We start from the raw sequence: 25,499 nt of genomic DNA, 5'->3' as shown, positions 1-25,499 counted from the left end.
TTGAATGTAGACTTACATTAGTTGCAATAATCACCAAGAAAAGCAAAGAACATAAGTGTGAAGTACCATGCTATTGCATACATTACAATGCCACAAATCAAAATACAATTAAATCCTAAAATGCTTTGGTTTCTTTTAAATAATACAGTTTAGGACATAAATAGAGAGATCTAAATATACATAAAACAAGGTTTGACAAATAGCAGGAAAGTGTTTATTTTTTTTTTACTTAAGTCATAACTAAACCAGATTATCATCTTTGCTTTACTATCTCTGAAGGGCTTAGAAAGGAAACTGGAGGAAACTCCCACAATGATACAAAGAATTGGTGATGAACCTGGAAACTATCCTTATGTGTTCTGACAATGTCATCTGGGAAAGCATTCTGTAAGTATGTCTTACATGTAAGTCTTATACACACAATAAGTTATGTAAAGTAAACATACAGTTAATGGTTGGCATTTTCCCAAAACATGAAAGTACACTATATATTGAATTATGCTTGCACAAGTGGTTAAGCTTTTTTTTTTTTTTTTTTTAAATTAACTTAGTTTCCTTAGTCCAGGGTGTTGTCTGGCTTGAAACAAAACAGAGAATCTTAGAACATTCCCTTAGCATTGGGATCAAGCGGCACAGAATCTGATTATTCTGTTATTGCTGTTAAACAAAAAAGCCAAAGCAAGGAAGCGTCACCAAGAGTCATCTTTAACAACAATTTTATATGTCCATTTAAAATAAAACAATTAAAAACAATTTCCATGTCAACCTGTAGGTCAGAATAATGTGTGATACAACATTTCAGCCACTGAAGCCAGCTGTCTGGTTGTTTCAGTAACAGAAATGTGAGGGTGAATTCTGGCACCTGTCAGCCTATGATAAGTTTCTAACAGACTAATACTTGTCAGGGGAGTGATAGCTGATTATACAGTAAAATTGAACTAGAGAAAGGGGATGAACACACTATGAGGGAAAGATTTAAAAATCACACAAGTCACTAGAGCTCATGGCAGAGTAATTCTGCAGTTCCTTGTTTTAATTTATCACAGCAAACTATCCAATACCAATTTTATCCAACACTTCCCAGTGGAATACTTGTAATACAAAAACACGGCTCAAGCAAATGTTCATGAACTTTGATATATCTAGTAGCAAATTAACTATAGTAACCTTGCTACCACTGTCAGTCTGTATTTAACAGGATGGATGCTCCTCCATGCCATGCTCACAGCCCGTGCAACTGAGAGAGATGAGTGCCTTCAGGGAGCAGCCTGTACTCATTGATTTTCCACTTACACCTGACACTTCAGAGCAACCTGGAGTCTCTTCCAAAAAGGGACACCTTTCCATAATACTGAGCGAGCATCTGCCCATGGAGAGCAGGATACATGTGACAGAGTGCTTTGTTTTCCCACTGCAGCAGCAATGAAATACATGATCTGACGAGGCACTACAAGGGTCTGTCTGAGCAGAGGTAATGGAGCCAGAGCCCACCCTTCTCCTCGTGCTGACTGCCAGGATGGGAACAGAAGGAGATGGGCAGATGTGACATGACCTGTGAACAGCAGTTCAGCTGGAGCAGCTTTTACTGCACACCACTCAAACACAGATAAAGGACCCAATCTGCAGGAATTAAAACAAAACAATACCTTGGTTTTCACTGATGCTGAGCACCTTCAGATGATGTGCAAAGCTCTCTAGTTATAAAGTATCTTCCTTCCCAATAGGTACAGAGCAACTTAACTCAGGTACTAGTGACTGTTATCTATAATTAACACTCACAGAAAGCCATACAATAAATTAAAGCACTAGATCCTATAAAAACTTGGAGTTCCTAAACAAGAGCTACCTGATCATGTACTGTGGTCTTGTGATGGCTGGTTTATTATATTTATCATTAACATAAAGTAGGATGCACCTCTAGCAGAACATTATTATAATATACACATAGAACCACATTCAATGTAAATCAATCTCCAAAATAAATTTCTGTCTGCATTTAAGAAATATTCTGAAGAGCCTGATTTAAAGCAATACAAAATGATAAAGAATAAATAGCTTGATCATATATTTCTTGGCAACTTTCATTTGAAAATTTCATAATTAAATTTTCAAATCATTTAGACTTATTTCAGGAATGCGTATCAAACAATGTTTCCCATTTTAAATGCTAGAAGTTGTCCATCCTCTGATACTTATTTCTAAGCAATTTTAAGCTACAACTTTAATTCAAAGGATGGCTGACTGGATCAAACACAACTCTACTGTTTTATTAAATCATGCATCAAGCAGTTTGATCCTGTGTAGCTAAACAACAGCCCTGTTGCGGTTTGGAGGATGTTGCAGCAGACTTTACCCTAGAGCTTCTCTACCCAGCCCGGTTCAGCGCCTCAGTGCTCCAAACCCTCTGTCCCAGGGCTGGACACTGCGCTCTCACCGGCCGGGGAGCCATAAGGCTAGCTCTGGTCCGTCTGCTTCCACAACCGGCGGTGATAAAGGAGGCGAGGAGGGTCTATGCAGTGTGTCCATGGAAGATGTTTATTCGCATGGTGCAGCAGAGGCCAACGACCTCCCCGAGGCAGAGATGCCTCGAGGGCGAAGGCCTCACATGCACAGCCACATGTGGAGCATAAACACACGTGGAGCATAGACAGCAAGATGGCGGAGGGTAAGGGGTTTTATAGGGAAACAGAGAGGGGCAGGGACAGCACACAGGCCCAGTGACCTCTGGGCACAGGGGAGGTACAGGGGCGGAGTTAGGAGTACAGGAACCAATAGGGGAAACCCGAGGGAGTGGCCAGGGCCACGTGGGGTTAGGGTACAGGAACCAATAGGGAAAACTGGGGGCGTGGCTAGGACTATGTGGAGTAGGGAAGGCAGGACAATAGGTGACAAGTACAGTCGTTAAGAAAGGGGTGTGGGGAACTTGCAGCTATTATCACAATATTTCCCCATTTTTTACTAAATTAAAGAAGGAAAGGCTTTTCCTAAAAGCTTTCATAGCAAATTTTTAAACAACAGGAAAATGGTAAAACAACATAATGTAAAGCAATGACAAAATTAGTTTTGCTGTGAGTATGGGGAAAACGATGATGCAGCTGGCTGATTTTGATGTTGGAGTTCAGTACAGGCTGAATTTTCGGACTGCAGTCATGTTTGTAGTCTGTTTTTCTTTTGCTGGGGCTGCTAAGATGAAGGCAGGGTTTGCAGCAGCAACGGGGTTGTCACCGAAGTCTTTCTCAGCTTAGGAGAGGGAGAAAACTTTGGACGCAGTGCAGCTCTACTGGGTGACACACAGCTCTTCCCTGCTGTGGCTCTGCCGGGTCTGGAACAGTTCCACTAGGCTCCAGCACGGCCAGACGGCAGCACAGCTTCAGGGACTGCTCTGGCGCAGCTCCACCAGGCTCCGGGGGCAGTGTCTGCCGCGGGGAGCTAGAGGTGCAGCTCCACCGGCTCTTCCGAGCTTGCCGCAGGCAACTGGAGGTGCGGCTCTGCTCCTGGCCAGGCTATAGCTGCTTCTGGCTGAGAGGGAACACCTGAGAGGATGGGAGGAGGGGTTCGCACCGAAGAGAAACACTCAGATGGGGAAGGATCTGTAACTGAAGGGAGCGCCCACCGACGCGGGGGAAGAGGCTACAACGGAACACGAGGGATGCAGGGGGTGGAGCTCCGGCAAGCCCGGGAAAATTTCAAGGGGAAGAAGACAACGTGGCGTGCCTGACTATGCGGCGGGCGCCATATTGGAAAACATGTGGAGTCAGCTCGGCTGAGGTTTGGGGCACAGGAAAGGAGGTTAGCAGGGATCTCGAGTTAGAGTGGCCAGTTCTAACCCGGGAAAGGGACAGGAGAGGCTGAAAAGCGTACGATCAGCTCTCTCCTGAGGGACAGAGGGGGAGCACGAGCTGGTGGAGGAGGGGGTGCTACCAACACATGGCCGGCACCATGTTGGGGGATACATGCAGGGGAAGGTGCTTATTAGGGAGAGAACAAGGGTTTTTCACTGTCAGATAACTAAATAAAACAAAACACAGATTAGTTTACTTTATCTCTCACGCGCAAAAACTTCTCACACAACAGCTGATTCCTCATTCCTTATAAAATATGTCTAATTCTATAAGAAAAACTTCTCCCAAAATGGGGGCACAAAACTTAGGTCTCCCCTTGTTAGAAGTGGGTTTTTTCTTGTCGAGATTTCGCATGGAGCGCGACTCCCTTCACCTCGACAAGACGCCACCTCTAACCCTCCACCCACCCCGAGGTAAAAAGAACAAACTAAAAAGAAAAAAGGGACTCCCATACCAAGCCGACCAGGCCTCCACCGGCTCCCCTCCCAAGGGGCTTTCCAGAGGGCTTTCCAGGGTGGCTTCCGCCCCACGTTGGGCGCCATTTGTTGCGGTTAGGAAGATGTTGCAGCAGACTTTACCCTAGAGCTTCTCTACCCAGCCCGGTTCAGCGCCTCAGTGCTCCAAACCCTCTGTCCCAGGGCTGGACACTGCGCTCTCACCGGCCGGGGAGCCATAAGGCTAGCTCTGGTCCGTCTGCTTCCACAACCGGCGGTGATAAAGGAGGCGAGGAGGGTCTGTGCAGTGTGTCCATGGAAGATGTTTATTCGCATGGTGCAGCAGAGGCCAACGACCTCCCCGAGGCAGAGATGCCTCGAGGGCGAAGGCCTCACATGCACAGCCACATGTGGAGCATAAACACACGTGGAGCATAGACAGCAAGATGGCGGAGGGTAAGGGGTTTTATAGGGAAACAGAGAGGAGCAGGGACAGCACACAGGCCCAGTGACCTCTGGGCACAGGGGAGGTACAGGGGCGGAGTTAAGAGTACAGGAACCAATAGGGGAAACCCGAGGGAGTGGCCAGGGCCACGTGGGGTTAGGGTACAAGAACCAATAGGGAAAACTGGGGGAGTGGCTAGGACTATGTGGAGTAGGGAAGGCAGGACAATAGGTGACAAGTACAGTCGTTAAGAAAGGGGTGTGGGGAACTTGCAGCTATTATCACAATACAGCCCATGTTCAGAAAACTAGCAATTGGATTGCAAATAGCTCATCCATGACCTAAACTAAACTCCTCTGAAGTTTGAAATAAATCATCTTGAATTCAGAGCAACATATTAGGCAAATGTGATACAAAGTTGGAGTTATGTAGATATAACTGCCTATTACAATCCAGAATGTTTTTTCCACTTCACAGCTATCTCAGTAATGATAGGCTTTAGCTGAAAAAACAAATTAACAGTGCTAGACAGACTCCTGGACACAAAAGTTCTCTAGTACTAGTGCAGAAATATTAACTGCATTTACCATCTGTGAAAGAATGATAATGCTTGTGCACAGTCCTCACAGGGATTTTTGTGAGGTTTAATTAATATTTTAATGTGGTTTTTAGATTAAATACTCAATAAGAGCACAGCTCACTATTCATTCCATTTAGGAAAAGTAGTTCTTTAAAACAAAACAAAGAAACAATAATTGCAATATCACTATATGGAAGGAATGAGATTACAAAATTATATATTTAAACCCTGTGTAATAGTTAAATTGCAGTATTTAATGGAAAATCCCACTGTTTTCCACATTTTCCGTACTTTGGATGTTTGAAAGCATCTTTTCTTAAGTTTTCCATTTAGAACTCAGGCCTAGTCATGGATCTTTCCCAAAGCCTGGAATCTTTGTTAAACTTTCTTCTCAACAGAAAAAATCATGTTCTTGACAAAATGTGTTCTTGACTTAAGAGCAAGAGTACCCTCTCAATTCCTTCTATATAAGGAAAGTACTTAATACCTACAGTAAAGCTGGTAAAAATTAAGTGTGGTTTGTTTTTTTTTCCTGAATAAATCTCAAGAAAGGCTGGATTTGAAAGAATGATTCTTGCAAATGGAGAAATTCTACTTGCCCAGCTGGTATGAGACACTTGACAAAAGACTGTCATGCCACGAACAAGATCTCCCAATCTGCTTCCACCACCCAGTACTGCACGTGATCTATTTCACATTGGATAAACACTGACTGGTGGCTGTGCTCTCTGCAGGGTGAACACCAGGAAAGAATAAGGTTAGTGCCATTTGAAATGCTGTGTCCTGCTACGTGGAGCTGGATTCAACTTTCCACTGATGTTAGAATTACCACTGGAAGAGACACTCAGCCTTCCAGCATTGTAATGGATGATGAACAGAGGATTTCCCCCTCTGTCTAATTCTTAATCAGCACATGGCAGCATGAAATCTTGTACTAATGAAGCATAAACCTATGGCAATTCCTTAACTCTCAGCATAAGGTGAAGATCTTCCAACACATTAATTGTAGCCTGGGCTCTTTCTAATCCTGGTGATATTCTGCTTAGTTCTATTACATCAATTCAGGATGATTACCTTATGTTTTCAGTGGCTCAGGGAAAAAGAAAAAACTTAACTCTACAGTGACTGCTAAAAGATAGGTGAAAAGACACACAGCAAAAACCAGTGTGTATCTATCTATCTATCTACCATTATTCTTATAAATTTAATTCAGAAATGTTTAGAAACAAAATTTGTGCATTCAAGATAACTAATTACTACTAGACTTTAAAAATATTTACAACCTCCTCTTCCCAAAGGGACAGATTAAAAATAATATTTGAGAGGGAATAAAGCATTAATTACTGAATCTGATTAGGCTAGCTAGCAGAAGAGAAGCAAAAGAACAATTTCAGAGAGAGAGAAATTACTGCAGAAGACAGTAGCTGGGACTACAAAGAACAACTGCTAAAGAAACAAAGGAAGTTTAAATGTTTCCTTCCAGCTCATAACTCCTGTCACACAGGCAGCACAGTGTCCATTTATCACTTGCCAGATTGAGATTCAAGAGAAAAATCCAAAAGGAGATCAGGGTTTGATCACGAGGGAGCAAGCAGCATCACCTCGGAAAGTGGAGATGAAAGGGAGAAATGAAGACTTAAATAAAAGCAAGCCAAGAGGGCTGAAGAGTAGTTACCAGAAGTATAGTTCAAGAAGCTCATATCATGTCCAAATAGAGAAAACAGAAAGGATAATAAATTCTGGCAGGCTTAGTGTAAAGAAAACACAAAGACTGGCCCAGGAGGAGCAACCAACAAAACATATGAAAACTACTAATAAATCTTGCCTCAAATATCCCCAGAGTCAGATCTTTTCTGGAGGCTTCGCAGAATGAAAGGATCAGCACAACAGGAGCATGTAAAGACAACAAGGCAATTGCTGAGAATCTAAATGACTTATTTGAATTTGTATTCAGTACAGAGCTTCCCACACTGAGAAAGTCTGTGACCGTGACCAGCTAGAGGAAACAGGGCACGGTATGCTAGAATGGGACTCAAACTCTAAACAGAAGTGAACAATCACTTCCCTCAAACTGCTGGCTACATTCTCACTCCTACAGATGAGTATGTTGTTGGACTTCATTGTGAGACCTGCTGACTCATGTTCAGCCAGGAATTATCTCCAGACTGGCTGCAGTGTTCTTCCCCTCACCTGGACCTCAAAACACTAAATATCAGCCCTCCTCTCCACCCCTGAGGATCACAGCCACCCCAGCCACCTGCTGGGTTTTGTACCACTGATCACAACCTTTTGAAAGCAGCAATCTGGCCAGTTTTCTACCCACGTCTCACTGCTTTGGCTATGAGGATATTATGAAAGGTGAATATATTATAATAATATTATAATATTATGAAAATATTATGAAATATTTTTTACCTTGATTCTAGCAAGGTAAAAAATATTCATTGATTTCCTCGTATCCCCAGCACTATCCATCTGATCAGAGGAGAATGTCCAGACATCGTGTTCCCAATCACTTTTTAATTCTCCACACATCTGGACAGTTTCTGGAAGAGCTGTTTCCATAATCTTCCTGATGAGAGAGTAGCAGCAGAGGAGACTGTAGATTTCTGGATTATCTTCCACATCCCTTCTGAAGACAGTTGTGACATTTGACCTTTTTCCAGTCATAGGGAGCTTTTCCCAAATGCCATGAATTTTTGACGATGTTTGTGACCAGCATCTCCCTCTAAGTGTGTCACCTCTCAGAGCTAGAGGACTCCTCAAGGAGCAACACCAAACAACAAGGGATCCTGGGCTGACATTCACCAACTCCTTGAGGCTCAACCCTCCACACACTAAAAAGATGCAAAGGCATCCAAAGGGAGAGTTTTCCTGAATTTGAGGGGAATTTTTCACAGGTACCTTGTACAGACTGTTTTTGTCTGTGTGCATGCAAGCCTCCATATGCTGTATCAAATGTGCTGGGAATGCTGCTCTCCTAGATTCTTTTGCACTACTTCAGATTTTTATGTTAGTCTTGCAAGTAAGTTATTGTTGTGCTTTAGTAAATACTTAACCTATATAAATCCTTTGCTAAATTGTTTGACTTAAGATATCAGTTAAGTCAAATGCTGTTAAGCTGAAGTGCTGAAAAAGGAAAGGAAATGTGATTGATACTGAGATTTGTAGATCCAAAGGAATTCTCTGTGGAAAACAAGACTCTTCTGCTGCATGAATTTCATGGAGAGATTCAGCTCAGAAAAGATTTTTTGCTAGAAAAAGGTTTCTGCAGGAAATTCCATGAGGATTTCATTTCAGGATGTTATTTTATGGTAAGTAGTAGTACTTTTTATTAGCCATCTACAATTTTATGAAAGTTGCAGCCTCCTAGTCTTACTTTTTAAAGAAAATTGATTTTATCGACCAATTTTAAATTGAAAAGATTACTACCAAAGAATAAGAAAAGGCTTCCCGCCTGCTAATTAACTTTTCATCAACGTATTTTTCACACTTGTACTCCACTTAGCATCCAAGACTGCTCCTTTAGAAATAGGAATATTCTAGCTAGCACATTTAAAACTCAAACAGGACCTCTGCATTTGGCTACATCATATGCAAGAGAGAAGGACATAAAAGGTTACTCAGACAAACACTCCCAGTGTTCTTTGCACTATTTGAAAGACTGCTGTTTTCTAAGTTAAAAGTTAAAGGTAAATTGTGCATTCCTAATGCAGAAGAAATACTTGTCTCAGCTCATTGAACTAAAGCCATTGTTCAATAAGGCTTCACCTATACAAATATACAGTTCACATAATGCTGAAGGTCAAAAGAGATGAGATCAATCTGAATTTCAGAGGCTGAATATGTCAAATAGTTGTTTTTAACTGTTTATGTAGTAATTCTGCATGCTAATGCCAAAGGACACACAACAGGTACGTGGAACATTCCTTCTGTTTTCTCCACTCCTAACATTTAATTCCCAGAAACCATTTTAAGACAAGTGCAGTGCTAAGTCATAGAAAAAATAATCAAACCTGTGGAATATTAAGCACAGAAAAGGTATAACTTATGCATTTATGCATACAGTGAAAAATATACATAGAATAAGCTACAGGAAAAACGGCAGTGCTAGAAGTAGCACATGTAAGCTGGGAAATGCATGCTGGAATTCTACTGTGCCATCCTGGATATTTTCTACATGATAACCATTTATGACTGAGTAGAAATCAATGCATATTAATATTTTAATGCTGTGGGTTTTCTTTACACATGATTTCACCTTAAAAACATCTCTTAAATTTTAGTTTTCATTTCGCAACGGAATCTTTTCTTTTAATAAATATGCGAAACCCCTTTGATTCATAAAACATTATCAATTAGTGACACTGGGAGAGTGACCATGCAATTACTGTAGAGTCCATAGGGCAGCAATGCATCTGAGCTTTATACAGTCTTTCAGGCCTCCTCAGACTGCAATTTATGGAATTCCACTAGCTTATCTGGTACTTCCTGGACGTTTACTCCTCTTAGCAATTACATTTCACTCTTTATGAGCAGGAATACCTAACACATCTGTTTATAAATATTAATCTTGACACTTGTTTTTCTATGGAACACTTATCTTCCTGAAGGCAATCTACTTGTGTTTGTAGCCACACAGGAGAACCAGAGGAACACAGAACTTACAAAAGTTAGATCAGGAGGTAAACAAAGAGCACATAGTACCATTCCTTCATCATATTCAGTTTAATTCACTTAAATAGATCTACTATTATGACCTTGTAGGTCATGCAGACATAGAAAAAGCAAGCACATTCACAGTTATACAAAACTGAAGTATAAGTGTGTTTCTGACTTTGGTCCCAGGTGCAACAATGGTGGTTTTATACTTGACCTTAGGAGGCCATTGTCACAAACAGCCCAGGCACTGGCAGCCATCACACCTATAAAACAACTTCCTTCAGGGATGGAGAAGACAAGATTGTTTAATCTTTTAGAAGCCAATGAAATCCTGAATTATCACCTGAACAACGGAAGAGTTCAAAAAAGAAGACGCAAGGCTAGAGCACTAACCAACATCCATTTTGTTTTGGATTACACTTCAGTTCTATTTACTGTGTTTGAGGGTTGTGGGTTGACATGGCTGGCAAACAAGCCCCATCCATAAGCAGGTTCACTCCCCACGGGACACAGGAGAAAAATGAAAGAACAAGAGTGAGAAAACATATGTGTTAAAATAGAGACAGTGAAATCACTCACCAGTTACTGTTACAGGCAAAACAGACTCATTTCAGGGCATTTGAGTTCATTTATTGCCAAATAACAAAAGCTAAATTTAAATACTCACTTAACTATTAAGAAACAAAAAAAATTACATGTAAATATTTAGGAAAAAACAACTTTCCCCCCAGAATACTTTTGCCAGGCCCAGCTTCACTTTCAGGCTCACTTCACTTCAATAAACTTGCATTGCCTCTTCACTTTTCCTGTTCTTCCCTTCCTCATTCCAGACACCTCTCCTCCCTTGCTATTGCCACAATTTCTATCCACTCCCTTCAGTGAGGCAAGGAAGACACATGGGGTCAGCACTTAGTGATTTCTCAGTTCCGGTAAATTAAAATACAAGCAGAAAATTTGAATAGGCACTACTCTTTTTTAAAAAAAAGTAAATTCAAACTTCAGATTTAGTGTCTGTGAGTTCTGAAACCACCAAAGAAATGCAATAATTTTTATGATAATGAAGTTGGCAGCAGATTTTTTTTATAGAACCTCTATTACAAAGGGCATATTAGCCCTAAAAATATATTCCTTCGGCACTCATTTTTGTAGTTAAAGTTGGCAGTCTAGGTTTTCTGACACCCTGAAGACTTTTCCAAAGAATTAGGATGCTTCATCACTTAAACAAAACGTAATTTGCATGAAAACAAACCAAGAACTGTTTCAGTCATTTTCTACACTAACCTTCACAGAGATATTTTTTCTAATTAGGACACCATCCTGTACAGCAACAGCTTTAAACAGCATTATTTAAAGATGCAATCAGAATGGTGTTTGTGTGTGTTTGCTCCCTGCACACACTGATTGGTGAAAGGTGGTCAGTTTTCCTGTTTTGTTCTGTTTGGTTTTTCTTCTCCAGCATTTAATGCAATTATCAATCCCATATTTTCCAGAACTGAGTCATTGCTGCTTGCAAATGTTTAATTCCCTGACTGCTTTTCAGCATCTGGGTCCAAGTACTCTTAACTGTATGAATGCACTTCCATGTGAAATTTGACCATGGAGTACAGAAAGAACCCATGATGATTTCTGGCTGGAAAAACTAAGAAAAAGGGCAGTAAATTACAGTCTTCAGTAGCTTTAATTGCCTTGCCTTGAGCACAAGCAATGCCATACAGCCATGTAGGAATCAGAACACTGATTGCTGTTTTCCATTGCAGCTCTGGAGTCATGGTTGCACGGAAGTCAGGAAGCCTGTCACAGCAAAAAAGCACTATAAAAATGAGGGATTTCAATTATTTTCATTTAAATTATGTAAGTATTACTAGAGCAAGTAATGGAGAAATTTGAATATTTTTTCAGACACTATTTGACAGTAACTCCTGGAGAAGGCATTCAACAAATACACAAGAGCAAAAGTGATTTTTCATCGTGTTCAGGGCCATGTGCAGTGTTTGCATAAAAACTACCAAGAACCACTTCATATGGCCTCAATGCACTCAAATTCCACATGATTGATGATATTCTATTCTGGCATTGATACAACTATTTTTATTAAATCCACCATTATATTTGACTTTGCTACAAGAGACATCTTTGGTTCCAATGCTGAAGTCTTAATCATGTCAAAATATTAAAGTAGAAATATTACATATTTATAACTTTGAAAATTCTTGAAAGTTTTCTATTTACTTAAGGAAAGCTATGTAGTCATAGCATAGCACAGTCAAGCACATTTCCAGAATGCAAACAAGTATGATTTTCATGATGTGGAAAAAGTGGCCAGAAAAGATACCAGAGAGCAATTATCCTTGCTGACTACCAATGCACACAAGCTTTAGTCCCTTGCTGCTTGGTGACTAACATGTAATTTCAGAAGCATCAGTCCATTTGCTCCAAAGTCAGTTTATTTCAAGCACTACAACTGATTCCCTCCGTTTTATCTCTGCCTATCGCTGTCTGATTTTAAAACACACATTGGGTTACTAAAAAAACACTTCACTCTCTAAGCACACCTTTCACTCACATTCAGATGATTGCCTTAGTTATGGCTCACGGAGCTTCTCCTTATTTCAGACTGATTTTTTATGGAGAGACTTAAGCTTTTTGGCAGCGTAATCCCTACAGGTCACATCTCAAAAATATTGTTCACAGAAGATATAATACACCTCACTGACACAAACCTCATTAATTCAAAGCTTTTTTCCTTATATTGATATTCTTGCACAAAATAATATATCAATAAATTTTATGATAAGCAGAGGAATCAGAACTAGAGAAAGATAATCTACCTGCTTCCTTCAAGATACTATACAAAAGAAAAATCTCCCAACAAACTGAAGCAAACTATAAGGAGAAAGGGAATACACCTTTGAAATTAACTCCATAATCACTCTAAAAAAAATATGTCACACCCTTGATTGGATTCCAGATGAAAATTGCAGCAGAAATTATCCTGCAATAATTTTGCAAAATGGTTACTTCCTATATCTGCCACAAAGGAAATACACATTCTAATTTTTATGTCAAGATTCTCTTGTGGCATTCATTTTCTTGTTTCCTTACACCAAGCTTCCAGAAAGCAACTACCATGAAAGCCAGTGCTCATTAAGACACCAGTTTACAAAGCTGTAGATGGAAATGGAAAAAAAAATAGAAGAAAACAGAGAAACAGAGAAAGCATAATTCCCTAATGCCTTGCTCCTTTACTTTTCCTTTTTTTTGCAAGTGTCCCATCCATGACTGCCACTTGCCATTCAAATGCCTCAGAAGATTTCATAAATTCTGTTTGAACTTCAGTATCTAGGGTGAATCAATTTTATTCAAACTACATTGTTTCAATGAAGCCACTGAAAATCCCCCATTACAAAAGACTAGAGTCTTACAGAAATTTAGAAACAGTTTTTTCTGATTTGCAAAGCAAATAATTCCCAGAAAGACCAAAAACTGAATAACCCCACCATTCTCTATGAAGATTATGATAATACAGTTTCCTTCTCTTTTAACAGTGAACGTCAAAGCTAAAAAAATTTGAAAAAGAACTGAGAAACTACGCAAGCGTCTCTTTCAAGTTTCTGTAGTCCTGCTCTCCATACACTTTCATTTTAATGTATTAAGAATTCAAGAACTGCCTGAGGGTAGGTGATTCTTTTTTCTATTTTCAGATTCAATCATTTCAAGCATTAATTTGTGTTCTCTTTGGAAGCAGTAGAAAAATAATACTCATTGTATGGAAAAGAGAAAATTCTTCTCTCAAGATTTTTTTTTTTTCTGATCAGATTTCTTACAGGAAACCCATTACAGTGCCCAGAATGTCTTGTCTGCAGGATTAACACAGACACACCGAGATAAGGAAATTAATTTAGGCTTCAGATATGTTGCCTTGTTATGGAAGAATATCAACTGAAGATGAAAATCATTACAGAGAGAATTATCTCTCTTAGGGTCTTTATAAAAATTTTTATCTCAAGCCCAGTCATGCTAAAGGTTAGGATACATCTCACAAAATTGGATTTTTGCGCACAAACTGGTGTAGACTTGCTCAGAGTCAGAGCCAAAACATCCACCTCAGATGACTCAAAAATTTGGTTCCTCTATGACTATGAACAGCTCAGAGGTCAAATTCTGATCTAAAAATTGAAGTTCAATTCTATTAATTCTACCCAAAGATTAGTATGAATTTTTTTCCTTCCATTTCTTTTCTACAGGCTTCAATATAGATTTTTTTTCTTCCACCACCCAGTGGATAAACATGTTTCAAATGACCTCCAAATAACAAGAACCAGCAGGAGAAAGCCCAGCATTTCCACTTGGGGCACAACAACTAAGATTTAGTATATCATCCTTCCATTTGTGACCTAAATAAAAATATAGAAGTCTTAAGACACTTGTATGAGTTCTTCCCTTAAATTAATAATCTCTTTAGGAGTTTTTCAAATCAATAACAGACAAATAAAAGTGTCTTCACAGTAGAATATGGGCTATGGGTTTTATAAATAGAGCAAATTCTTTACCTTAAAAAAATTTTAAAAATTGAAGGATATTAATATACCAAATATGGGAAGGGAGCTCATTAATTTTAACTGAAGTCCTCCTCTAGATTTTTTTAGAGTATTAATCTCCAAGTGTCATCTCCCATACTCCACAAATCTTTACACAAACCCTCTCTATTTTCAAAAAGCCTTTTTAAAATTATACATATATTTGTACATGTACAGTGCTGAAGGTAAAGATAATAGAACACTTTTGTAGGAATTTTTATTTTAAGATGAAAGCAACATAATTTGATCTGGGCTTATTTCTGAAGAACTAAAACTTTATCTAACAGATAAATCTCCTTACTTCAACAGAAGTTGATTTAAAATCTAATATAGAAATTTTGCTGGCTAGGTGACTACAATGCTTTTACATCCTTTTTTAATTACCATGAGACAAAATATCTAGTAAAGATATGCATTGCAATTAATCACCAGAAACTCACCAGACTATATGATGGACATTTACCTAAATAATCCTTCTTTCTTTGAGATTTTAAAACAGGAATATACTCATTTCATTCTCTGCCTTGATGCATCAGATAAAATAATTCTGTTATAACTGATCTCTTCTCAGTTGTCTTCCATCAGTGATTATATTGAGCAACGAAGAATTACGTACAGAGTTCCAGAGGGCTTCATTCATTAAATTACAGAGTTAAAAAAAACCATGCTTAATTCTAGCCTAAAGCATGGATTATGGACATATCAAGTCCCAGCACAAAACACAATATATTTACATGAGAAATTTGGCACAGAAAACCACAAAATTTAATCTTAGTATTTGAATATTAATATTTTAACACTTAGAGATTTATTTTGAAAAAAAATTGCTAAAATACAGTATACTAGTGACAAACAGAAAACTACACACATTGTGATAGAGTGGCAAAGAAACCAAAATGATTGTTGGAGCAGACCAACTACTACAATTTGCCAGTGTTCTGAGGCCCTATAATTGCAGAATATTAACATAGAAAAAATATTTTGTTGTACCACGTTCTTTATAACAACAAAGCAAACAAACCAACAAATTAAAACAAAAGAAGAAAAAATAAACACCCTGCCAAAAAAAAAAGCATAGCAAGGAGAACTGTAAATTCCCTGGTAGCCAAAGGATGGTGCACCAAGGAGGTAAATGGTCTGCATAAGCAAGAGAAGTAGCATTTAGATGTGAATAAGCATAAGCTTATAGAAGTAGCATTTAGATGTGAAGAAAAGGAGTATTTGGAATATTGCTTTTTTTAATGTACCTCTATGCTTGTGGGATATCAGGTGGTAGTGTGCTAAATCCAAAGCTTTTAAAAGCAAAAAATTGTCAAAAAATAGGCTCACGGCAGAAACAGCTCTGTGTTCTTTGCAGTCCCTGTAACACCCAGTTTCACTGCTGGGTTTAGTCTGCAGGCTGATATTGCTGCCCATCTCACTTCCACTCCAATTCCTGCTGTAGCTCCACAGCAGAGATTCATTCTGCTCCTTCTCACCTTGGTAGAAGCTGGACAGGAGATCCAGGTAAGAAATTACTCAAGTCATTCCAGTACCTCATCCACAGTCCTCTCAGCACTATGTGAAGAACAGCAGCTGTGGTCACTGAGGCTTATCAATTTAAATAACATTGTTCCAGGGTTTTACAGAAACATGTAGTAGTATGCCTGAATTACACCATCCCTAAAAATCCAAGATTAATATGACCATCATCTGTAAATATGAGGATACATATTCATTAGTTCATTATACTAATATTACCCCTGCTTTTATTCTTAAAACACAGAGGTATGACCACTGTTAGATTCTGCATATATTTCAACACAGCTCTCATTTCTGTGCTTTTATACTTAGCTAACCTTTGCTGAACTACTTACAATAGCAGCTGCAATGCAATGCTACTACAGAGCTCTTTATAATTCCAAGTTCAGTACTCCAAATTACATTATAAGCTGCACACCCCTTGTAATAGAAAACCTTACAATTTCTTTTGTAGCATATGTGCTCTGCTCCAAATTAAATCACACTTATTTTAGATTTTCCCACTGATAAGAGGAAGGGCCCATTTTGTCCTTGAGTCTCTTAATGCAGTACCCTTCAAGCCATTTATTTCCATGGAAATCTGCAAAAGGTACTAATTGTCGAGCCATCTCTTGTTAATTCAATTGCTCACAGGTCAAAGAAACAGTCATAAATCTACTCATAAATATGGAAGATAAAGTGGGATTAGATGGTGTCTAGTGAATGTCTTATTTTTGTTGACTATTTGCTTAAGACTGCAAAGAAAAAGCAGAATTTTCACCTTAACAGTAGGTAAAGAAGAAATGCAGTTTAAACTTGAGGGCAAATATTTGCCAAAAGAAACTGCAGAGTAAAATATTACAAGAAGAATACAGATGAAACTTGCAAGCATTTGGAAAATCTATGTATCACAAGTTCATTCATATAAAGTTTACCTAATCCACTGTTACTTTTGAAGGTATTTTCATAAATTGCTCTCGTTCTCCAGTTCCTAGCTGTGCTACAAGCTAAAGACAAAGCACCTGTTGTGACCTGATGGCATGTCCAGCATCAGAGCTGCAATTTGTGCTGCCAAACATTAAAGCAATAGTTAAAAGTGATACTAATGCTGTACTTTTTATTGTGAATCCTGTAGACTTTCCTCTTATTTAACCAAAAGCTTTCCTGGCTTTGAGAACCAAAAGGAGCTTTAAGAAAATACTTTTTTTATTTTATTTTCTAACCATTATAAGGTTTTCATGCAACTGAAAGAATGATTTCTAGGCTTGAGCCAGCATTTTTCTTGACTACTCTCAAAAGCACGATATCAAAGGTAGCTCTTGTGATTTGTATTGCTCCTACATTTAAAAATACTAAAAATATCCCCCCAGCCTTGACTCTGTACTGGGTGAAACGTTACTAAATTTTAAGGCATGATAGAAAAATCCCCAAACTTCTCATATTCCTTTGGCATAAGACATATCAGCAAGGGTAACAAAATGAACTGAAAACCAGTATTACAACTGTATACAGCTACTAAGTACAGAGTTAACAACGTCATGAACTACAATGCTGACAGGTTTTTCCCCCTCTTCTTTGTGCTCCAACATGGTAGAATCCATTACTGCTGAGATACAGAAGTACAGGAAGTCAAGATCAAACAAAAAAATATTATCAAATGAAAAACTGTACGAGTCTAATTATCACTTAATAATGGTGCCAAAACTTCATGTCATCGGTGCAAATTAAGGAAAAATATGGAAAATGTGACTGGGATGGATTAAATGAGGGGTTTTTATCAGGCTAGACAAAATATAAGAAACTGGATAATTACTTTATCTAAAAAGGACAGCAGAAATGCCATTATATAACTTCATAGTGCATTTATTATCGGGCTAGTACAAACAAGCACAAGGCCCAGAAAAATGACAGCAGGGAAAAGTTCATTAAGCCAAGAATCAGATGTTCATTGCTCGAAGGAAGCACACAAACACTTCTGCTGCTACCACACTAGCACTCAGTTGTTGTAAGGGGAAAGAGGACAGCTCAGATCTATTCCCAGATTCAGCTCCTGAGAGATCACTCCCTGCTTTTCCTTAAAAGGTCCTTGTGCTTCAATCTGGCATTAGTATTTTATGCCAAAGTAAATTGTAGAAGCTATTATGCAGCCAATAACAGGTAGCTACTATGTGTTCCTGACCACTCCACGTGTTGCTGTTTGCTTGTCCTATTCCTTGGGTGAAATCTTAAAGGATGCTCTCGAAAAAGTGAATACACAACAATGAACTTAATAGCCTTTTGTATATTTTCTGAAGTTTGTATGTGAAGACTGCAATCATGTTCCTCCACAATTTCAATACAGATAAATTTCACAAAGAACCAGTTAACTATTTAAAAATGGAAGCCCAGGTTGTCAGCTGCTCTTAAAAATTGCAGATTAATATTAACAGCTTGATCAATCATTTAAGCTTTAATATGTACAAGTTGAAGTTACAGATGTCATCATCATTTGGTTAATTTGCTTAAAATATTTAAGTCTTTTATGAAAATTAGCTTAAGTCAACTCATACCAACAAAGATGGCAAATATCTTCATCACTAATTGATGCTGAGATGTAAAAATAGCTTAAAATAGTGAGTGTGAAACATAAGGACTTTGTAATTTGGAAAAATGTTCAGAGGTTTTAATATTTATATCTAAAATTCTCTAAATTAATGAGAACAAAGAATAATAGCCTGAATTGTTTACATTGAAATCAATCAACCAAAGTCTTTTGAAAAGTGAGGAACTCAAATTTACATCCAGAAAACCACATTTTTATCATAAAAGCATGAAAAACAAGTCAGAAATTTTCCTTAGTTGTACCAAGACTAGTGGTTTTATTTTTAATCAAAAAAAAAACAAACAAAAAAACCAGCATTAAAAAAATACACATGACTGTAGTAGAAGTGTTCCATGTAATAGCTTTGCCATTGCAATATGACCAGAAATCAATATTTAAATGATCTCATTTATTTGGCAACAAATATTAGTTTTGAGTAAGCAAAGCAAAATAACTATTTATTCTTTGAAAGGAACACAGAGAGCATTATTGATATTTAAAATATCTTATCTGCAGAATCATAAATGTCTTATGAGAGGAGGTCATTATGAGTTTCTTAGAGATGCTCTGACCTAAAGATTCCATTTGCAAACACGTTTTTCCTTTTGAATCCCACCCACTAATATATGTATAAGTCTAACAACTTTCTTCTAAGTAAAACTAACATCTAACAATTTCTGCTCCCTGATCTGATGTTTTCCTTATTATCTTACTTATACTACAGTTTGAACATACTACAGTAGTGAACAGACATTTAAACCTGCTTATATTTCACTCACTGACAGGATTCAATCAAAAGGATGACAAATATGCTGAGTTGAAAGGGACCCAAAGAGATCACTGAACCCATTCCCTGCTCCCTGCAGGACTACCTGCACCACAAACCAGGAGCAGACAGTCCTTGAACTCTGGCAGGCTTGGAGCCATGACCACTTCCCTGGGGAGTGTGTTCCAGTGTCTGGGGAGCCATCACCCTCAAGCAGCAGACTGCACCAGCACAGAGGAGAATGGGACAAGAACAAGTGCCTGATGTGCCCCAGGACATGGTTGGCCCTTTTGGCTGCCAGGGCATACTGTTGGTTGGTGTTGGATTTGCCATCAACTCAAACCCAAGATCTCTTTCCATAGCACTGCTCCTGAGCCTCTCATCCCCCAGTCTGCACTTTTGTTAAATTCCACACATTTGGTGATTGCCCACTTCTCTAGTCTATCCAGACATTTCTGTAAGACCTCTTTATCCTCCTACATGAGTATTATCAGCAAACTTAATGTCCATTCAACTCCTGCATCCGGAGCTCAAACTTCCACTGTTTCTTTCATGACAGAAGAGTATAAAGAAACCTGTCCTTTATGATTTGTTCTACATACCTTTTCAACATCACGGAAAAAAAACCCCTCAAACAACATCAAAACAAACAAAAAAACCCCAAAACAAACCAGCTAACATATTTAATTTTTTTTCCTGTGGAATCATGTCAGATTCCTCATGTCTTCCAGCAGAAAAAGGAAAGTGAAAAAGCAGGCATGAAGCTCCTACCACGTATCTTATTCTTGCTCATCCCACCATATATCATGAACATTCCAATTGCAGAATAGTTCTGCAAAATTTAATCTACACTGCATTTGTAGCCTTTTTGGGAATTTAGATAAAAACACTTTATCTTCAGAAAAGACCTGAATAATCACAACTTTCCCTCAGCTAATTTTGTTTCAAGGAAAGCTATAAGCGGAAAGACATATTGCTTGGTATTTTTAGGGGGAATTTAGCAAGGTAAAATACTTAGTGAACACATTATCCAATTTCATGGACAAGATACATAGACAATGTACCAAAACAGAAAGAATCTTGTAAAACTATTTTTGGACTTGAGTATAAAATAAAATTTGCTTAAGATGATGAAAAAACACCAAAAAAAGATTTCTATGGGAGGTGCCTACCATATTCTTCTGTGTTCTGTGATTAAATACAATCGGCTAAGATATGTTTTGTCAAGTTTACTTGCCTAAAAACAAAGCAAAATTGACAGCTTTAAGATATACCAATGATATGAAAAAAAGCATTCCTAGTAGCTAATGTAAGTAATGACAATAAGTAAGTAATGATCATCTCTGCATGAATCCAAATACAAAAGCTTTAACTCACACAACATAGCTTTTACAAGAAATACTTAGACATAAACTATCTTCACCACTTTGATGATTGAAATGGAGATCAAATTCTGAAAGATGTTTTAAAAGCTGCTCATGGGATGGACTTAAAATATCAACAACCTCAGTAATGAACTGACTATTTCTCATGGGACAGACTTTAAATATCAGCAACCTCAGAAACAAGCAAACTTCATATATAGCCTAGAAAACTAAAGTTTGGCTGAGCATAAATATTTACTTTTCAAAATCTAATTGCTAAGATAGACTCCCTGGACATCTGTATCCACATGTACCAATCATTAGTAATTTCAGAACACAAACAACCCCAAACCCTTTCTTTTTTAACTACTACATTGGTTGCAGAAGAGTAGGCCTTTACTGAATAATGGCTTCCTTTCTACCTAGTATTTTGAAACCAAGACAGCACACAATTAATGATTACTGAATAGTGGCTTCCCTTCTACCTAGTATTTTGAAATCAAGACAGCACACAGTTAATGAAAAAAACTAAATTTCAAAGTGTTCACAAATTACACATCTGCTGTTTTGACAGGTATTAAATTACATGAATATAGTGTTTCACCACTGCATACTCCCTTTTTGTTGTAATACAGTAGCATTTTGCAACCAGAGAAGAGGGTGTTGTTAGACAACATGGTGTTAGGAGATTTTTGAGTATGTAATTAGGAGACTTGATAAATATAAAAAGCAAAATTATAGAAAGAATATTCTAGAACTCTCTCCCTTGCATACATGTCAGAAATTCTGAGTTTCAGTCGAGAAATAAATTTATTATCACAAACAAAACAGTTATAGTTCCACACAGACATACTTTCAAATAGGTACAAAATGTTCTTTTCCTTTGGAAATATTTACAGAGGGAAAATAGAAATAGGTGGCCGGCACTGTGATTTACAACACTGAATAGCAAATAACTACAGCAGACATTTGGAAAACCACCAATGTTTAAGAGTTTTTCAGTTGTTGGCTAAACAACTGCAAGTCTCTTTGCCAAAACCAGAATAAAATGTCTAATCAGAAGTGACTCTTGCATACAGAAAATAACTTATTCACTAACCTATTTTAAGAAAAAAGTTTAACCAATTATAGAAAACACTGTGGCTACATCTACTCAGTTGCACAATTCAGTTTTCAATTCCAATCTCATTCAGAGTTTACAAGCTCAATTCCATGCTTTAGGGTGTAGAAAGCCTGTTCTTCCTCCAGTGATTCACCAAAACTGAGTTCTAGAAATGAAAGAGTGCACTAGGAAAGAAATGCTGCGACATTCAACTACGTATTTTTTCAATATTTCTCCTAGGGAAATAGATGGAATAGAAGGTTATTAGTCAACAACTGAGACATGCCCAACTATGTTTAAATGTTAAGAGACTCCATGATATGTTATAGATTCTTTTTTGCATTTTGTTAAATTCTAGTTCTTCCCAGGAAAAAACTCACCATGAGTGAGCCACTGAAAACAGCATGAAACAGCACAAACATATAGAAAATTTCATTTATTAGTGGCTTAATAGGAAATTTCATGAAAATACAGTAAAGGTATCATTGTATGGAAAAATAAAGTGTGTGTGTGTATGTGTATATATATATATATATGTATATACATATATATCTTTTATACGTCCTTATATATAAGGATGTATAAAAGATAGTCAAGGTAAAATAGGTAATTCTATGACATGTAAGATTAAATGACAGTGATATGAGATATGTCATCCTGATAAAATTTCAATATACAGAGAAGTATAAGTCGTATTTAAAAGATATGACTATGTAGAATTTGAATATACATTGAAAAGTAATTTGAACTCAAGATCTTTCCAGAAGATATAAAAGCTGCAGATGCTCTAAATTTTCAAAACAGAAATCAACAGCTTACTGATTCAATGCATGCCTATTAAAAATCTGGTCCCAAAACTGAAAGAAAAATTGCTTTAGAGCATGTACATACAGGCAGTTTTATGCTATTTCAATAGAGTACAAAGGTAGCATTAAAAGTAAAGGATTTTGCTTCAGTTTATAATTTATCTTGCAAAATGCTAAATTCTTGTGCCCAAAAAAAAGTCGAATTAATTTACCATCAAATGCATAGAAAAATTTATTTTTCACCTAAAGAAAAAAAAACAAACCAAACAAAAAAAAAAGCAAACAACCAAACAAAAAAACCCAAACTAAAAAAACAACAAACAACATAACTTCTACTAACCTTCAGGATCAAGGAGTTTCTCTATTCCCAGGTGCTTCCTGGCCATGTTGAATGCATGGTCTAATCGTTGTACAGGTGACGGCTGAGAAGCAACAGCGTTCCAATCAAATAGGTCTGGTCTAAAGCAGAAATCAGAGGAAGAAGTTCCTTATTTTTCAGTCCTAAATTTATTTGTGTATTTCTAAAGCTATTCATCAGCATCAGCTACTGCTTTTTTATTTTCATAACGAAAGATCTTGTTAATTGGCACTGGAACTGATGAAGCTCAGTTTCTAATGGGTTTGCATTCTGTTCTCATCCATGTTTCCACCACGATTACATTATCCACATTTCTTACTCTCCACCAAATCCAAAAAACCTATAACCTCACATCCCCAAACCAGCTGCTCTCCCCACAGCACTGGGCTCTTGTCACTGCCCAAAATGCCCACAGCAAGTTGCCTCCTTCATTCCATTCCCAAAAAGTGCTTGGGTGGGAAACACCAGGTGCTGTGGCAATGGAACTGGGACTGGCAGTCCATGTGGCAGGACAAGCAGGACAGAACTGCAGAGGACATTTGGGAGCCTTCCTCCTCTCCCCAGCCTCCAGTTTTTCATCTCAATTAATACTTCTAAGCATGCAATTGCTTCTGAGATTACCAGCTCACTGTTACATCGGATTGAAATCAGTCAACAGGTTAAAAAATTCATGGAATCACAGAAACATTTGGGTTAGGAAAACCTGAAAGAACACCGAGTTCAACTCTTACCCTAACACTGCCAACTCACAATTTACATGCTCTAATAGGAAAAGACAGAATGACCAAAACTGAATTACAGCTCAGATATACAATCTGGGACCTTGTATAAGCAGGTTCACTATTTGCAGTATAAATAATGTTAATAAACCACGATCTTTGGCCTTTCATCTCAGAGTTATCCATTAGGAAATCAGAATTTGTTATCCGGCACTCTAGAGAAATAAAGTTTAATCAGATATTCTGTAATTACTGTGCATGTAATAAGAAGAAAAACTACTATGCTGTTTTTGACTTCAATAAAGTGTTCTAAATCAGAAGACATTTAAACATATAATTTAAAGTACAGATAAATCAAGTACATTATTTACAAAATTTAAATTTTGCAATTAGTTATGACAGATTTACTTACATTTATATTACTTTTAGAAGTCAATTTTAAACAGTCTCCTGAGTTATAATAAATGGAGAAGTGTTCACTACATCATATTGTAGTAATGTCAAGAGAGCAAAGGAAAAATGCCATTTATCTAGCAGTAATTCCCTAGTTACGTACCTTTGCTATCCAGTTTTTTTTCTGAGGGGACTGATTTACATAGTAACAATTAAGTTATTCCAAGTTATTTTGCTTCTCTGTGCATAGATGCTTAAATATTAAAAGTAGAGTTTTCTCCTTCCCACACACAGAATATTAATATATCCCAAATAATTAATTAATATTAATTAATATTAACATTAAATCTGGCTGGGGGCAGGGTGGAGAAGGAAGAGGAAACTTAGATATTAATTTATGGGTTTAGTAATGAATGCATTAAGTCTGTGATCCCAAAGACTGGTTTGTGTACTAAGCCACAGCCATGCAAAAATACAGACTATGTGTGCATAATTATTAAAACGGATTATCATCTTTGGCTATCCCTCTTTAACTGGGGATGGAGTTAACATTGTCCATAGCAGTCCACATTATGCTATGTTTTGGATTTACAGTTAAAAAAGCTTTCAGAGCAAACCAGGTTATTTCTGAAGTGTGCTTACACAAAATCAAGACCTTCTCTTTCCCCCTTCACTCTACCTTCCCCAAATGAGTCAGGGAGGGATATTCCTCAAACCCTTTTTCTCTCCAAATTTAACACGTGCCATAGCATGGATAAGCTCATACAGCAAATTTAGCTAAGAGAACACTGGAGTAACCACAAAGCCATCTATTATGACTTTCTTAAAAAGCTCAGCAAGGATGTGTTGCATAAATACTGTACAGGCTAGAGTGTAAAAAGATTATTTGGGAACAAAAGCCTTTAGGACAAGGAGAGGAAAGAACTGTATCCAAGGAACTACCTCCCCCTCAATTTTTCATTTTTATTTGTCTTAAAGTGCTAACCATACTTGAGATGATCAGAACAGCAGAACAGTACATTATCTTCACATAATTGTGACTTGTTTGGTGAAACAAGATTTTATACACAGGAACATCCTTCTAACCAGTCCAGACTCCACTGGGCAAGAACATGAACACTTACAATTGTTCCTTAGGGAATGTCACAATGTTGTCTTACTCCTCTAGAGAAAACCTCTGTCATCATTAATAATATCTTAGATGGTCAATTTCATCCAACTTTTCAGTTGTGTAACCCAGGAGGGTATTTTCAAGTTAACCTACCAAGATGCTCTAAAATTATTATCAAAACATCAACAGTAGAGGTAGGACTCTCAATATAAGAGCAGAGATTTTGTTGGGTTTTTTTGTTGTTGCTGTTCTGTTGGTT

The 25,499-nt window shown here is 37.6% G+C and overlaps 1 protein-coding gene and 1 long non-coding RNA gene across 10 annotated transcripts in view; one reads left to right on the top strand and one right to left on the bottom strand.

Moving 5' to 3' along the window:
• DMD (dystrophin) overlaps positions 1-25,499 on the bottom strand; it is a 1,152,080-nt gene that overhangs the window by 748,750 nt on the left and 377,831 nt on the right. For all 9 annotated transcript variants that reach the window (XM_085049820.1, XM_085049818.1, XM_085049835.1 and 6 more), the window contains exon 7: positions 23,000-23,118. In XM_085049820.1, the coding sequence (XP_084905946.1) occupies positions 23,000-23,118 (119 nt within the window). The remainder of the gene's footprint in view (positions 1-22,999; positions 23,119-25,499) is intronic.
• LOC146444178 (uncharacterized) lies at positions 5,756-13,592 on the top strand. Its single transcript, XR_014852848.1, has 3 exons — positions 5,756-7,659; positions 7,767-8,615; positions 13,509-13,592. It is a non-coding gene; the product is annotated as an uncharacterized LOC146444178 (long non-coding RNA).

Source organism: Lichenostomus cassidix, chromosome 1, assembly GCF_008360975.1.
Source record: "Lichenostomus cassidix isolate B80296 chromosome 1, HeHo_3.0, whole genome shotgun sequence".
NCBI lineage: Eukaryota > Metazoa > Chordata > Aves > Passeriformes > Meliphagidae > Lichenostomus > Lichenostomus cassidix.
Note: the sequence above shows the minus strand (reverse complement) of the source record. Positions and strands in the feature narration are given on the sequence as shown.